This window comes from Gymnoscopelus braueri (assembly GCF_963280865.1).
Source record: "Gymnoscopelus braueri genome assembly, chromosome: 7".
Lineage (NCBI taxonomy): Eukaryota > Metazoa > Chordata > Actinopteri > Myctophiformes > Myctophidae > Gymnoscopelus > Gymnoscopelus braueri.
The window spans coordinates 5,430,245-5,448,214 of record NC_137608.1 but is presented as its reverse complement, the minus strand read 5'-3'; the positions used below and the strand labels follow the sequence as shown (position 1 = coordinate 5,448,214).

Below are 17,970 nucleotides of genomic sequence, written 5' to 3'. Positions count from 1 at the left end.
CTATGAATAGTATGTGTAAAATAATGTAAAAACCGTTACATTTGAATTTGGAATTTGATAAAGCAAATTGAAAGTTTAAAATTCTAAGATGGCAAATGAGCTTAATCAAAAAGTAGGCTATCTGTACTTAAGTATAATTTGTAGGTATTTTTTACTTTACTGGAGTATATCCAAATTTCAATACTTTTACTTCTACTCCACTACATATCATCGGCAAATACTGTACTTTTACTCAACTACAATTATCTGAAAACTTTAGTTAAGTTACTTTGTAGATTTTGATTATTATTACAAAACATACATTAACCACTTCAGCCCTATTTAAGCTTATTTGAAAATAGCCGATCTACCATGCTCATGTTGTGAGCTTGTAGATCTGCTATTTTCAAAAGATTTTAATACATTACAAGACATCCTTCTAAAACGGGACATTCTGCATAATGAGCTTTTTTTTGTACTTTTGTACTTTTAATCAAGGCGTACATTTTTAATAACAAACTTTGTACTTGTATCAGACTATTTCTACAATAGGGTATTGATACTTTTACTTGAGTACAAAATGTGATGACTTTTTCCACCACTGGACTCCCCACCCACCCACCCTGTTAATCCCCTGACAACCAAAAACTGGCCAATCACAGCGTGCCATTGTTCCTTCAGGCTATGGGATCACACCACTATAAATAAAGTTGTTGTCGAGACCATGCAGGATTCAGGATGAGGATTGATTCCTTGTGGGAAGAAAAGAAGAAAAAAAAAAAGATTAACAAACAAAAAAAACTAAATGTCGTCCACAATCAAGAACTTCACGATTCGATACGATCGTTTGAATGAAAGTGACACTTTCACCAATGGAGACACTGTTAAGGGTCAGATCATTCTGGACGTGGGCAAAGAGTGTCGACTGGAGACTCTGAGCATGGAGTTTCTGGGGAAAGCTAGGTGTCTGTGGGAAGAGAAGCTGGGCAGGAGCTCGACTGTGTGTCACTCTATGGACATTTACCTTCTCTATAAGAACTTCTATGTTCGAGATCGGAAGGCAAGGGAAGGTAAGAAGTGGATTGGATTCTACAAAATATTTCGATTTTTAAAAAATAAAATAAAGATTTGCGCACATTTTCCAAAAATAGCAGATCTACAAGCTCATACGCGCTATGAGCTTGTAGATCTGCTATTTTTTAATAGTCAAAGAAATCTAAAGTGACACAGATGCATTCCAGGTCAAATGGGTTAAAAAAGTGTTTGACAAGTTGTTGTTGTTTTTAACTTGTTTTCATTGGCAAATGACTGTGCATGCATCTCCTCAGTGACTGAGGAGATGCATGCACAGTGGTGTAAAGTACATTTACTCAAGTACCATACTTAAGTACAATTTTGAGGTATTTTTTTTTACTTTACTGGAGTATTTCCAATTTTCTGTACTTTTACTTCTACTCCACTACACCTCAGAGACAAATATTGTACTTTTACTCCACTACAATTATTAGAAAACTTTAGTTACTTTGTAGATTTTGATTATTACTACAAAACATGCATTAACCACTTCAGCCCCTATATGCACTTTGGCTATTTGAAAATAGCAGATCTACTAGCTCACAATGCATCGCGATGCAACACGTTGTGAGCTTGTAGATCTGTTATTTTCAAAATATGTTTTTATACATTTGAAAACTTGTGAAATGGGATATTCTGCATATTGAGTACTTTCTACTTTTTGTACTTTAAGTGCATTTTGATACCAATTCTTTGGTACTTTTATTCAAGTAAATCTAGAATTCTAATCTGGACTTTTACTTGTAACAGAGTATTTCTACATTGCAGCAGTATACTATTACTCAGTAAAATATGTGAGTACTTTTTCCACCACATGCGCATGCATGCAGCAGTTAGCGGATCAGTGTGTGTATCATCAGTGAGGCTGCGTCTGCGATGAGGGTAGCCTTGGTTCACATTGACGCTCGTCTGTCACCAGCGTCATGGAACCACTTGTTCCTGGTTTGCGATTATTTTTGACATTTACAATTGCTACATCTACATAAACGTTCAGATTTCAAATATAAAATAATGACCCCCAAGCCACGGATGTAACCAGTTTAAGTGCACCGATCTAAGTACCCGTATCTTCAGTATTGTTCAATAAAAAGCTTTTTAATCCGATCGCCGGCCATTTTCTCCGAATTTTCAAGTACGCGACCCTATTGGTTGAAAGGTGTATTGCACTCTGAGACATTACACACAAAAAAAAAGAAAAAAGGGCGCCGATCGGATTAAAATGCTTTTTATTGAACAATACGGAAGATACGAGTACTTAGACTGGTGCGCCTCAACTTGTTACATCCGTGGCTTGGGGGTCAGCACTTTATATTTGAAATCTGAACGTTTATGTAGAGGTGGCAGTTGTAAATGTAAAAGTAAAACAATCGTAAACCAGGAACAAGTGGTTCCATGACTGCCATGGTATGACATGACAGTCATGTTTCAGGGCTACGATGAGGGGAAATGAGGTCGAATCCAGAACCGCTGAAATACTTAGGGCACTCTTTGATTTAGCCGACCCGCGACTCAATCACGTGGTTCATACATAATAAACAACACCAGAGTAGTTTAATTAAAAGTATCAAATACCAGTGGTGGGAAAATAACTGAAATGTTTCACTAAGTAAAAGTATCAATACCACAATCTAGAAATACTCAGTTATAAGTAAAAGTCTGGTATTTAAAATTTACTTGAGTAAAAGTACAAAAGTATTGGCATCAAAATATAATATAGGCCTACCAAAAGTAAAAATACTCATTATGCAGAATGTCCCATTTCCCAAGTTCAATATGTATACAAATACTTTGAAAATAGCAGATCTACAAGCTACAACGCGCTAGTTTCAAATAGCCGAAGTATATATAAGGCTAAAGTGGTTAATGCATGTTTTGTAATAATCAAAATCTACAAAGTAACTAGTAACTAAAGTTTTCAAATAATTGTAGGAATGTGGAGTAAGGGCGCGCTCCCACCAAATTATTTTTTTGCAGCCAGTTTTTTGCAGCCAGCGGATTCTAAAAAACGGGAGTGACGCACCTGTCACTCACTTTCAGGACCCTCCCCGTAGCCCGCACCGCCTTCTGCCTTGAGCACCATAGTGCTTCCTGAGTTTTGGGACGGTACGCCTTCGATTCACCCGATTGGACAGAGGGGGAAAATCAGCTCCTGCCTCCAGCAGTTTTATGCTTCAAATGGACAAGTCGTGTAGAGCGGATAAACGCACGGCCTGCGCGACATGCAGAAAGATCCGCTCTTGTGTGAATCCACACATTTGCATTGACAAAGCATTGGCAGATTCCGCCCCAGAGGTAAAATAAAAGTGCGGTGGGAGCGCGCCCTAAAAGTACAATATTTCTGAGATGTAGTGGAGTAGAAGTAAAAGTTTTGCAAATTGGAAATACTCCAGTAAAGTAAAGAATACAGTGGCAAAATAAAGTGCAGTACTTGAGTACACATACTTAGTTACTTTCCACCACTGGCAAATACTACAACATAGAAATACTCTGTTACAAGTAAAAGTCCTGTATTGATGTTACTTGAATAAAAGCACAAAAGTATTGGCATCAAAATATAATATTAATTCATGCTAAAATATTAATTAATTGTAATGCTTTTTTTTCTTCAGAAGATCAATATCAGCCACTATTGACGGATGAGTATGGGAGACCATGTAAGTGAAGTGAAATCCAACATATTGTAGCTTGTTTTGTTGCTATCATATGAGTCTGAAATGATTCATTTCAAGGACCCCCATTGTGGTATACTGTATATTAGTCCACGGACCCCTAGTTCACACCCATAAGGGTCATTTTTGTTCCATTTGTATACACTCTTAGAGTTATAGACCTGTAAACGTGGCTGCATGCTACCATTTTAGCTGATAACCCCCCTTTCACCTTTTAGACGTTTTTAAACGTTTTCACCTGCGTAAAAGGTGATTTTGATAATAGGCGCTCATAGTATCAAGCCGTGTTGTCCGTGTGATCCGGTTTAGAAAAAAGGAAAAAAAAAAATTGTGGTTCCGGTGGTTGGTTCCGGTTGGCGTTGCATTGTTTTTGTTCCCCACATTTTAGTTTTTGTTCCCCACGAATGGACACGAGTTAGAATAGAAAATGGACATACTAAACCATTATTTTAGCAAGAGAAACCAAACGATTATACCAAACTAAACTAGTTTTAAACTAGGGGAATCATTTTAGAGCACGGTGCCGGTGGTTCCGGTGGTTGGTTTCCGGCCGCCTGATGACGTAACATTCCGACCGGATCAGAAACCCGAAAATGGTATTGATCCCAGGCTACTGTTTCACAACACTGTTCACAATGTGCCTGTGAAACCAAGGGGACCGCCCAACCAACTTCTAGACCAATCACAGCGGCAGGGTGATTTCGGTTAGTAAAAACAGAGAGTTTTTGATTGATTGATTGATTGATTGATTGAATACTTTATTAGCATGGTATAAATAAAATGGTAGCATGCATGCGCCCCCCTTAAGGGGTCTATTTGGTTCCTACATAGATTTGAGAACCACTGCACTAGACTGATGGTAATAATGATAATAATATAATAATATTTGATTGTTTTTCAGATAGCAATGTTGTTGCCCCAGGCTGCCACTTCTATCCATTCACCTTTCAGTTTCTTGACCAGTAAGTCTCATCCAGTGGACCTGTGCATACTGCATAGACATAAATAGGCAGACCAATGGTTCTCAACCTTATATAGGCTAGCAACCTGGATCAAGGCCCACTTGAAAATAATGAAATCGTTGGCGGCCCACCCGTCTGACCCCGTGTTAATTGTATATACAATTGCAGTGGTGTATGGCGACTACCAAACATCTTATTTAGTCACCGAGAGGCTAAATCGGGGGGAAAGTTTACCTGCCAGACGCGCTGCTTGTCATTAAATCACTGTTCCAGGGTACTGCGTTTGTTCATTTTATCAAAGTTTAAAAGCATTTAATTTTAGCGACATCATGACAAAGTGAATCATAGCATAGTGTTGCTCTATACCGTGCGGTCAGCAAAGTTTGACTTCCCCCGTTCACCCCCTCTCCATTTCATTCATGAGAACCCGCAGGTGAACAGCTGACTTTACTACCACTGCCTGACTGACGTAGCAGTAGCACCAACACCACGTGACCTCTTTGTGAATGACATGATCAATGAATCAATTAAAAACCATAACAACTCATTATAGCTGCCTATACCTGTCACCAACAAGTGTAAAGTAACTAAGTACATTTACTCAAGTGCTGTACTTAAGTACAATGTTGAGGTTCTTTTACTTTACCGGAGTATTTCCAATTTTCAATACTTTTACTTCTACTCCACTACATCTCAGAGGGAAATATTGTACTTTACTCCACTACAATTATTTGAACACTTTAGTTACTAGTTACTTTGAAGATTTAGATTATTATTACAAAACATACATTAACCACTTCAGCCCTATATACATTTCGGCCATTTGAAAATAGCAGATCTACAAGCTCACAATGCATTGCAATGCGACGCATTGTGAGCTTGTAGATCTGCTATTTTCAAAAGATTTTTTATACATTTGAAAACTTGAAATGGGACATTCTTTATAACGAGTACTTTTACTTTTGGTACTTTAAGTAAATTTTGATGCCAATACTTTTGTACTTTTATTAAGTACATTTTGAATTCCTGACTTTTATTGTAATCTCGACATTGCAGTATTGATACGTTTACTTAAGTACAATATGAGTACTTTTTCCACCACTGTAAAATTCCAATATTAAGTGGACTGTGAGGATGAAGTTGTCATTTATTTGATATGAGGTAACTGGCTGATATCTCTCATCCTTTCGCCTAGTGACATGCCATCGTCGTTTCGTGGGGATTTTGGTAAAGTCGAGTACACCCTGGAAGCCAAGCTGACCAGGTCCATGAGAATGGACACCAAAGCCTCCACCAAACTCCACTTTGTCTCTAAAGCCGTGGTCAACAATATCCACGAACTGATGGTATGTGCTTGCTAAAGTGCAACACTGCCTGTCCTTTCTGTCTCTGTTGATGCGTTAAGAAGTTGATGTTGATAATAAGAATGTGATAATTAATGTGTGCTTTGTGGTTGTATTAACCTATTCAATCCAGGAACGCATCTCTGTCATTTTAAGATTTCTTTGGCTATTCAAAAATAGCAGATCTACAAGCTCATAGCGCGGCACCGAATGAAAAATAGTGAACATTTGTGCAAATCTTTGAATATATTTTTTAAAACATTTGTAAATATTTTGTTCCAGGGACCCCCAGAAGCAAAGATTTGAGTTACAAATGTTCGCTTAAAAATATATATCTCTGTTGTCCAGCAGAAACCAGCTAACTCTAAAATGTGAAATTTTCAGGAAATGACAAAAACAAAACAAAAAGTTGAGTTATGAGGTTTTGTTCATCAATGATAAGAACAGCCGGATGGACCTCCAAGCTCACAATGAGGTTGGAGGTCAAAAGGAGCCTGGAGTCAGCTAAACCAGCTAACTCCACCCCCTTTGGTGGTTTTGCATAAAGTTTGAGGATCCAATGGAGTTGTCAGAAGTGCTTTTTAATACACTTTTCATTGGTTCAATATTATTTTAATCAACACACAGACGTAAAGGGTGTTCAATAGCACTGATGTATGAAAAAAAAATGCAAAAGCGGAAAAATTGAGTTAGCTGGTTTCTGCCGGACAGCAACGAAAGATTTGCACACATTTTCACGATTATTTTTCAAAAAATAGCAGATCTACAAGCTTATAGCGCGGCAATCGGTGGCGCGCAATGAGCTTGTATGTCTGCTATTTTTGAATAGCCAAAGAAATCTAAAATGACAGAGATGCGTTCCCGGATTGAATGGGTTAATGTGTGCTTTCTGGTCGGTTCAAGACTCCACAGCGAAGGTCCACGGAGAAGCAAATGAAGCTCTGCATCTCGGGCTCAGTGGCGATGTACGTTAACATTGACAAAATGGGGTACTGCCAAGGTGAGAGTCGTCTGGACCAAAAACTATTTTTGAGAGTGTAAGTTGTTCCTGCACTTCTCACACGACTTTGAATATTCAATTGTTAGTCAATCAAGCAATAGTAGCTGACGCCAGAAAAGATGGCAGACCTCTCTGCAAAAGGCATCTCTGCAGATGACAGTAAATCAGGTGACCTCAGCAGTGGAAGCTGGCTGTTTGCGTCGTCGTTGTGGTGAAGCTGCCTTTAGGGAGCGACTTGGAGGCAGCGCCTGCCTCGGATAGTAGAGTTCTCAACGGGCCTGAAAATTAAGGTCCGGCCCTAACTGGGCCCTACTGGGCCGGCCCGAGGCTCGGCCCGGCCCGAACAATTACCATACTTTTAGGCCTGAAAACCCCCAAAACCCAAAAAGGTGTCATACTGTATTGTGCTTAATGTCCTCAAAGTCACGCATCCAACACGCCTTGAACGGAGCAGTTTGGACCTTCCGTTCCAGAGATAATGGTCAAATCATCTTGAAAACGGCCACTTTCGCCAACCGATTTTTGATCGCCGATTTTCGATAGAGTTTTGGCCATTGTCGCCCGTTTTTCTTTAATAAGACAGGCTAGGAAGGTCGCTAGATCTACAAGCTCACAACGCGTCGCAATGCGATGCGTTGTGAGTTTGTAGATCGGCTATTTTCAAATAGCCTACGTATGAAATAGGGCTAAAGCGGTAAATGTATGTTTATAATGTAATAATTTATATCTGCCTAGTAACTAAAGTTTTCAAATAATTGTAGTGGAGTAAAAGTACAATATTTGCCTCTGAGATGTAGTGGGGTAGAAGTAAAAGTATAGACAATTGGAAATACTCCAGTACAGTAAAAGTACCTCAAAATTGTTCTTAGTTACTTTACACCACTGTAATTTACTGTATATATTTATATATCTGTTGTGATGAATGCATCGCTGGTCTGTGTTGCAGGAGAGGGGATGGAGGTGGAGGCCTCCGTTCGGAACGACTCGTCGGGTGACATCAGGCTGCTGTACCGTCTGTACAGGGGGGACTCCTTCCACGTGGAGTCACACCAAACCAGGCACAAAATCCAGGCCGTCCTCAAAGAGGTGGGGGACGTCATCCCCGCGGGATTTCACCAGACCGTCACCAGGACCATCACCATTCCCCCTCGAATCACTCCATCCATGACCAACTGCAAGATCATTCAGGTCGAATACTGGCTGAAGGTACATTTATACAAAACTCACTGCGCTTACCATTGTGGTCATGTTTTCATGGGTCAACAGGAGTGGTGGAAAAAGTACTTGCATGTTTTACTTAAGTAAAAGTATCAATACTGCAGTGTAGAAGTACTCTGTTACAAGTGAAAGGCCTGTGTTCAAAATGTTACTTGAGTAAAAGTACAAAAGTATTGGCGTCAAAATATACTTTGAAAATAGCCTAGGGCCGTGTTTTTTTCGATTACTTTTCTCATTTATTTTATTCATTTAATTTATTTATTGTATTTTTTTTTTTCATTTTCCAAAACAATGTTTAAAAATACATGAAAAAGGTAACTGAAAAAAACGCGGTCTCCTCACGCATTAGAAGGACAATATCAGTCACCAGAACCAAGGACGGGTGTTTCCGATGAATCTAACATGGTTAAAACGGAGTTTGAAGTTACAATGGGTTTGTATAGGAAGGGGGCGTGTCTGTTAAAATTAATATCAAATGTCTAAATACTGAATCAAGCAACTTAAAAACTGTCCAGGGGGCTCAAAAAAGCCTGAGTAGACGATAAAATGACCCAAAAATGTTTTGAAAGTGAAATATCCCTTTAAGTAATTCATAATGTATTTTTGTAACTTTTGGGTCCCGGGGAGACTTTTGATTGAATACTTTTTTTAGGCAGAAATGTAAACCGCACGTGGTATAGAATGACATTATGGCTAAAAGGATAACACCAAAAAGTCCTTGGGACTTGTTTCCATTGTGGTCCTATGTATTCAATTCATCAACATAGCATAAAAAAATGTACTCAATAATGTCATCAACACATACAAACACGCCTCCTTTCGATGGGAATTTACATTTACCTCCCCTTGTGGTCTCCTGATAGATGTTTTTGTTTTCAGGCCAATTTGGAAAGAAACCAGTGATCCACATCCTTTAATGGATGGTGTCAGGGCATTCCACATTTTGGTGGCAGAGCATAAGAATGAGAACTTTCCCATTTTTGTTCTACATTTGGGTTGGTACCAGATCATGGTCGCTCCCTCTATTGTGGCTGTGGGTGTCTTTCACTTTGGAGAGGTAGTTAGACAGGTACAGTATAAGGGTATTGAGGGCACTGTCCTTTTGAGTATCTTAACCCATTAAAACCAGGAAAGCATCTGTGTAATGTTAGATTTGTTTGTTATATATATATACTGTAGCAACATACCTTTTCCAGAAAACTCTTAGGATTTAGAACAGTGGTTCTCAAAAATAGCAGATATACAAGCTCACAGCGCGCCACTGCAAGCTTGTACATCTGCTATTTTTGAAAATCTTTACACAAATCTTCTCTTTTGGGGGTCCCTGGCACAAAACATTTTCAGATGGAGGTCCTCGGCCAAATACATATCATTTTGGGGATCCTTGGCACGAAAAAGTTTGAGAACTACTGATTTAGAAGGCCTTTGATGAATCAGCCTCAGGTCTCAGGTTAAATGCCAATCCCATTGATATTTGCACCAAATGTATCTTTTTGGTCTCGAGCTGAATAAGATGAGAACCCCTGATCTAACTCGCACTGTGAATGTAAGAACACACACACGCGCACACACGCGCACACACTCGCGGGTGCCACTCCATTCTCCCACAGACAACAAAAGCAGAGTTCAGAGAATAGAACAGAACAATAGGGGAGGAATCCCAGCACAGGCCTCAGAGGAATCCCAGGCCTTACAAATATGGGAGTGACTGGATTACATTACACCCACTGAAACGCAACCACCACCAGGCCCCATGCTACAGTGTCACACAAAAGAAGCAAAAAAAAAATCACATCTACAATCTTGTAGATCTGCTATTTGTTTTGCTACTTTTGAAAACAAAATGTAAATGAAAGGGGTTTTATAAATATTGAACCAATGAAAAGTATTAACAACAGCTTGACTACCGGTAAATAATAACTACATTGGATCCAATTATTTTTCCATTTCCTGAAAAGTAAACATGACAATATTCTAGGTGGTGATGGATATGCTTTAATATATACATGATATCCAGTGGTGGAAAGTAACTAAGTACATTTACTTAAGTACAATTGTGAGGTATTTGTACTTTACTTGAGTATTTCCAATTTCCAGTACTTTTACTTCTACTCCACTACATCTCAGATCCAAATATTGTACTTTTACTCCACTACAATTATTTGAAAACTTTAGTTACTAGTTACTTTTCAGATATAAATTATTACATTATAAAACATACATTAATCACTTTAGCCCTATTTTATACATAGGCTATTTGAAAATAGCCGATCTGACGCGTTGTGAGCTTGTAGATCTTCTATTTTCAAACATTTTAGTACTTTTACTTTTGGTATTTTAAGTACATTTTGATGCCAATACTTTTGTACTTTTACTAAATCTTTAATTCTGGACTTTTACCTGTAACAGAGTATTAATATATTGCAGTACTGGTACTTTTATCAAAGGGAGAAGTACAATAACACTCATGTCGGTGGCACGGTAGTTCTGCCAACACACAGGGGCACAGGGATCAGACCATAGTTATAGCTGCTACAAGGACAAGCTGAACCATAACAGACAGGCTGTAACCAAAATAATAGCTATCAGGCCTAGACATGTTGGACCCTACAAGCTACCAAATATCATGTCATATCATTATGTATCATAGAAGTGCTGATGGTAAAATATAAAGGTTAGATATAAATTGATTTATAATGCAAAAAAGAGGAGTGTCATGAGAAGCCATGAGGACAAGAAATTGGCTTTCCCAGCCTTTCACCTTTGTGACAGTCGTCTATCTGTGTGCCAGGAAATGAAGTACCTTGGCCACATTTTTACTGACAATCTCCATGACGATAGAGATGTCTCTAGGCAGTGCCGCATACTTTATGCCCAGGCCAATATGCTGCTTCGCAGGTTAAAGCATTCTGCACTCCCATGTATACTGTGGTGCACATACAAGAAGGGTAGCATGTGGAGGCTTAAGGTGGCATACAATGATGTCCTGAGGATACTACTTAAAGGGGAATTTTGGACTAAAGTTTTCTTACCTTTTCTATGACGTTATGATATCTTAGGATGAATGGTACAGTAGAAAAATTTCATAACTCCACCCCTGAGCCGCCACAGCTTAAAAGGTGCGCGGATAGGCCTTAGGTTAGATCACATATTTTAATAGCTTTTTCTTTTTCTTTCTTTTTTTGAGATCTGACGTTCATAGTGACAGAACACTGTCCCCAAAAAAAAAAAAAAAAAAAAAAACAGAAGTCTCGCTAGACGAGATTGAAATCTCGAGATTTCAATCTCGTCTAGCGAGACTTCTGTTTTTTTTTTTTTTTTTTTTTTTGGTTGCATAGTGTTCTGTCACTATGAACGTCAGATCTCACCAAAAAAAACTAAAAAAAAAACTATTAAAATATGTGATCTAACCTAAGGCCTATCCGCGCACCTTTTAAGCTGTGGCGGCTCAGGGGTGGAGTTATGAAATTTTTCTACTGTACCATTCATCCTAAGATATCATAACGTCATAGAAAAGGTAAGAAAACTTTAGTCCAAAATTCCCCTTTAAGGTCCCTAGATGGCATAGTGCCAGTCATTGTTTGTAACATGTGGAATCCACACTTGTGAGGCTCTCTTAAGACACTCCATGTATGGATTCATGACTCGCTTGGATGAGTCCTGGAACAGTATTATTGAGGATATAGTCAATCATGGGAAGAGCTGTCTCCGGTACTCGTCCAGGCTGCGTAAACACTGGAGAGTCAGCCTCTATGTATGATTTTATGTTTTTTTTTGTAATGTATTGTTGTTTATTGTGTGATATTTGTATGTACTCTATGGACCCCCTGTGTGTCATGGAATAAAGTTAATTGAATTGAAATTGAATAAACAACCATAGTAGTAATAGTATTATTTTTCGTCAGGTACTACCCGACCAACGATATCAAGCATCAGTGTGTTTTTTTTTCTGCAGGTGTGTCTGAAAGTGAAGTTCACATCCAACCCAGAGGTCATTCTGCCGTTAGTCATCCTGCCGGCCCGGATGCAGGATGACCTGCAGGATGACCTGCCGGCCCCCAGCCCCTCCGCACCGGATCTACCTCCACATTACTCTTCTTTGGGATGTGAAGCAATCGGGACCCCCAGGTACGCCTGTCACACTTATTACGTAATCACCTTATCGCAATTATTGTTTGCATAAAATCATTTCCACTATTGTTAAACATTTTTTAAGTTATTAAATTAAAATATGGCCTCTTTTGGCTAGCCTGGTAACCCATCCCGGTCGCGTGAATTCACATTATCGTGTGTCTTCTTCAGACCGGTGTGGCCCCAAGTGCTGGGGCCAGACCGGTCTGCAGAAGACACATGATAATGTGAATTCACGGGACAAGGATGGTTTACCAGGCTATCTTTTGGCCATAGTACATTATTTATATTGATTGGTGCTGGCCATTGTCAGTCATTTCTTTGTATGTTTAAGTTAATTGTCATATCTGCCCTGTGTGGTTTTGTTTACAAAGACTAAAAGCCAAACTGAAATCGTATTCTTAATCATTATGTTCCAATGTTGGGGCAGCAGTGGCTCAGGGGTAGAGTGGCCGGTAGAGCGGCCGGATAGAAGCCGTGAGGTTGTATGAATGTGTGTGTGAATGGGTGAATGAAATGCACAATCTATGTAAAGCGCTTTGGATATACGGTAAGCGCTATATAAATGCACCATTTACCATTTACCATTCAATGTGAAAAAACACAATTAAATCATTATCCAAGTATAAGTGTGACAATTAACCACCAACTAACCTTGGACCACTTTTTTTCCATCTACACGTAGGGCCCTATCTTGCACGACGTCTTATCCCTTATGATCTCTTATTAGGCATTTTATAGTATTTTATAGGCACGTTGTGAGCTTGTAGATCGGCTAACTTCACTCACTGCCAAGTTTTTCACGGAAGCACAGTGAAACCCTCCGTGATTAGCAACCATCATGGGATCGATCATACTGGAGATAAATATTCTGTGACTACTTCAAAAGAAAATCGCTGGCAGTGGGTGCTGCACGCAGCCAGAAATAAGTCTGGCAGTGAAAGAAGAGATGTTTTTCAAAATAATAAAAAAATGCCTAATAAGATTAGGCATAAGGGATAAGGTGCTGTTCCATTGACGAATGTTCCCCCCACAATAGGGGTGCTGGGGTTCAAGTGGTTAATCGTCAAGTAAAATGCCAAAATGTCCCCCAGGTGTGAAGCTTCGGGGGGCCCCAAGGACCAACCAGCGTGGACTCCGACCACAGACCAGTGGAAGGATCTGGAAGCGGCCCTGGACGCTCTCTCACAGTGCGCGGCATCCCCCTCGCCCTCGCACGGCTCCCACGCATCGGATCGCTCATCAAACGTATAAAACCAGTGGTCGACAGTAACAAAGTACATTAACTTGAGTACTGCAGTGTTGATTTTGACAGCAAATTTTGATTTAGTTTGAGCCATAGTCTTTAGAATAAAATTCCATTTAGTTTTAGTCATGTTTTAGTCATCTGAAATGTTTTTGTTTTTGTCTAGTTTTAGTCGACTAAATATCATAAGATATAGTCGACTAAATCTACAGTTGATTTAGTCGACTAAAATGTATTTTGGCGTCGTTATGGCTGATTTTACACTTGGTTACACGCTGAAAATAGCCGATCTACAAGCTCACAACGCGTCGCAGCTCGACACGTTGTGAGCTGCTATTTTCAGAGTGCAGCACCTGAGTGCAACCAAACATAAAATGACTTGTCTTTCAGTTCTACTGAATCTCTTCTCCATTAGTCCCTCACTAACCTCTAGCTTTTATTTGTTGACGAAATTGTCAATATATTTAGTCTTAGTTTTAGTCATCGTAGCTTAGTTTTTATTTAGTTTTCGTCAGTGAAAAAAGTTAGTTGACGAACATGTTTCGTCATAGTTTTAGACGACGAAATCAACACTACAGTACTATGCTTAAAGTACTTTGGAGTATCTGTACTTTACTTGAGTGTTTGTATGTGTATATACTTATGCCTTTCACTCCGTTACATTTCAAAGACAAATATTGTTCTTTTGACTGTTGACTACTTTTGACTTTTGACTGGGAGAAAAAGTATATAAATTAACATCGGCGCGCAACTAAGTATAAATCAGTCTTCAGAGTATATCCCATAGCCCGTAGGAATGGTTGTACTGCTTATTTCCTTGTTGTTGCCTATTTAAGGTGCTATATGTTATACAGATGTATGTTGGTTACTTGTTCACATATCGTCGCTGTCGGGCGGAAACCTTGTACATGTATGTCCAAAACAGTTACCTTTTCAAGAAATGGTAAAACGAATGTGTGTTCCAATAGATTCAATGTAGTTATTATTCACAAGTCACAAGCTCTTGTTATTATTTTTCATTGCTTAAAGTAGTAGTAGTTCACCAAAAATAAATTATATATATATATATATTTTTTACTTACATTTTTATCCCGTGATTTTGTAAGCGTTTTTTTTTCACCCGGTGCCAATTTTCTAAGTGATCATGGGCGCTACACTCGCCCCACCAGCCTAGGGAGCCCAGGGCCGAGCTGGGCGGGTCATCGGTCAATAGGAGACTTTTTGACTCCGCCGGTTATCAAATTATTGGCTCAGGAATGCGACAAAAACAAAAGAATCCGTGGGGATTCAAGGCTTCATGGGGTGTGTAATTGATAGAAAATAAGGTGAACTACTCACTTTAAACATTTATAAAAACCCACACAAGGCACTTTCACTTTAACTTTCCAATTCATCCTAAGTAGCTAAATTAGCACCTCTGGGGAATGTGCAAAAAAAAAAATGAAATTAAGATTAAGACATTAATCATTATCAGACATTAAACAGTGCAGTTATTGATAGAAGGTACAGTATATACACATTTATAGTCTGTACATCTGCACCTTATATCTCTGTACATTAGTTAGTGTAAGCTGTGTGCTTGCTTGTCCACAGATGCCAAGTATGCTATTTACATAGTGTTATTTGTTGTTAATTCTATTTAATTGTTGTTTAGCTGTGTTGAGGAAGCCCGGACGCTCATTAATCCAAGGTCACTTATATATACAGTACTTTATACAACTCGTGTACATATTATTTTACTTATATTGTATTGTATTTTTCAATATGGTACGTATATGCTATTTGCACTGCTTTTTGCAATTTTACTTTTCTTAAGTTTTTTTATTTATTTTGTCCACACTGTTCAGGAGGCTCCAATTACTAGCCTTTTTTCTGTGATTTAAAAAAAATATATATTTAATTATATGATATACTATATTTAATAAATACCCTTTGTTTTGCCGTTTTAAAAAAAGTTTTTTCACAGAATCAAACGTTTTATGGTCATGATTCACCAGGACCCTGGATGGCTTGATTCTAGGCTTAAAATAATATCAATATTTTTGGAAATGTCAATGGGAAAAATGCATTGAGTATTTTGAAGTGGAACCAGAAAATGGCCGCCACTGCTATGCCCTATAGAGGTTCACTGCCTGCAATTTTGCTACAGCTATATTGTAAATAAGAATAAAATCTTTAACTGTGAATATTAAGTGTTGGAGTAATGTGTGCTAGTATAATAATTATTTTGTTAAACAGCAAATCACTAACCGAACACCTCATCAACATAGGAAGACCCTTCCTTACCAAACCCAGGCTGTTCCACACCAATCGACACGTACAATGTCCAGTAGATGGCAGCGGAGCACAGGTTCAACTTTGTTTCAGTAAATGATTGTGTAAAACATTTATTTCAGTATAATGACTGTATAAAACATTTATTTATTTCACAGACAGGATTTAGTAAACTAACAAGCCACCTGTCACAGTTTTACTATTAGGCTATACTCATAGAACATATTAGTTTAAATAGTATACGCATTACATACATTTACTTGAAGTACTACTTTGTTCTTTCACGACTGTTTTAATGTTAAAACATAGCTCATGATGGGTGGGTGCTCCCCCCTATGGGTGCTCCCCGCTATGGGTGCTCCCCATGGGTAGGCCCAGCTTAACGCACAGGCTTTAGGGGCTGTGGTGCTGCTCCACATAGTTAAAACACACACACACACACACACACACACACACACACACACACACACACACACACACACACACACACACACACACACACACACACACACACACACACACACACACACACACACACACACAACAATAAAGTAAATGGTGTGAAACAAGACAGACAGGTTTGAGATGGACCACTCTGTCTGTCTGTCTGTCTGTCTGTCTGTCTGTCTCTCTCTCTCTCTCTGTCTCTCTCTGTCTGTCTGTCTGTCTGTCTGTCTGTCTGTCTCTCTCTGTCTGTCTCTCTCTGTCTGTCTCTCTCTGTCCTACAGAGTTACCCAGGGGTTAACTAAGGCAGGCTGCAGTACCAGAGTGTGGCCACGCCCTGCAGGGTGTGGTTAAAGGAATTAGATTACATCAGACATAAAGAACCATCCCTGGGGACACAAGTGACATCATATCCATAACACCTCTAAACACCCACTCCTACCCTACCCTGTCCTGTCCTGTCCTGGCACACTGTCACAGCTTCAGTGTACAAGTCTCACATAGGCTTTGATAATTGATACTGACACTCTGACTGTGTGTCCCAGGTTCGATTCCCGAGCCCGGTGGTGGATCATTTGCTGCATGTCACTCCCCTAATCTCTCTCCCTGTTTTCTCTCACTCCACTGTACTAGCAAGTATCAATACATGCAGAAAACCCAAACAATATCTTTAAAAAAAGAAAAAAGGTTCCTGGTTCGATCCCCAGCTCCCCCTGGGTTGGTGTTGAAGTGTCCTTGAGCAAGATACTGAACCCTAAACTGCTCCTTATCAGCAGGTTGCATGGTTTCCTTCTTGCCTTAGGCTGCAGCCAATCAAGCAGAGCCACTATACAGAGAACAGTGGTGTGTTCTGTATGGACACCTCAGTACAAATCTACATAGGGAGATTCAATCTACATAGGGAGTCCACTTTCTCCAGATAAGAGCCATCTTCAAAATTAATAAATAGATCAGAAGGACTTGCAACACTACACCGTGAGCCGAACAACATGCTAGGACTTTTTATTTAATACTAGTTTGTTATTTTGAAGCCATTTTTGTACCAGATTGAAGTCAGACTGTATTGTGCTTTGCATAAAAGCAATATTACTGCACCATTTATTTACCATTTACATACTAGCGAGATGCCTGAAATATTTATGTGAACGAGTCGACTAACAAGTTCCTTGGGTGATTATTAACTGAATAATTCATTCAATGAAGTACACACACAATTGAGCAAACAAACTGTGATACTTCCTGACTGACATGAAAATTGACACCTGGGGCTACTACGTCTGTGACTGTGTGGCTATGGTTAATACATTTCATTTCACAATAAACTCAACATGCCGCAAATAAAAACAAGAAACTAATTATAATGATGAAAACAAACATTATACAATCATACATTCATATCATACACACACACACACACACACACACACACACACACACACACACACACACACACAGTACAGACACATCCCATCCACACATAAGAAGCATTTAAACCCCACTTACCCAACCGCACGCACACGCACACACACACACACACACACACACACACACACACACACACACACACCAGTGGAGGAGAAAGTACTCACATCTTTTACATAAGTAAGAGTATCAATACTGAAATGTAGAA

The 17,970-nt window shown here is 39.2% G+C and overlaps 1 protein-coding gene across 1 annotated transcript; it reads left to right on the top strand.

Moving 5' to 3' along the window:
• Positions 1–697: 697 nt before the first annotated feature.
• On the top strand, positions 698–15,752 carry LOC308089553 (arrestin domain-containing protein 3-like). Its single transcript, XM_080434342.1, has 8 exons — positions 698–1,049; positions 3,663–3,707; positions 4,624–4,684; positions 5,880–6,030; positions 6,931–7,027; positions 7,974–8,233; positions 12,201–12,373; positions 13,471–15,752. The coding sequence occupies exons 1-8, from the start codon at positions 785–787 to the stop codon at positions 13,628–13,630; spliced, it is 1,212 nt and encodes a 403-aa protein (XP_080290468.1). The 5' UTR covers positions 698–784; the 3' UTR covers positions 13,631–15,752.
• Positions 15,753–17,970: the final 2,218 nt, after the last annotated feature.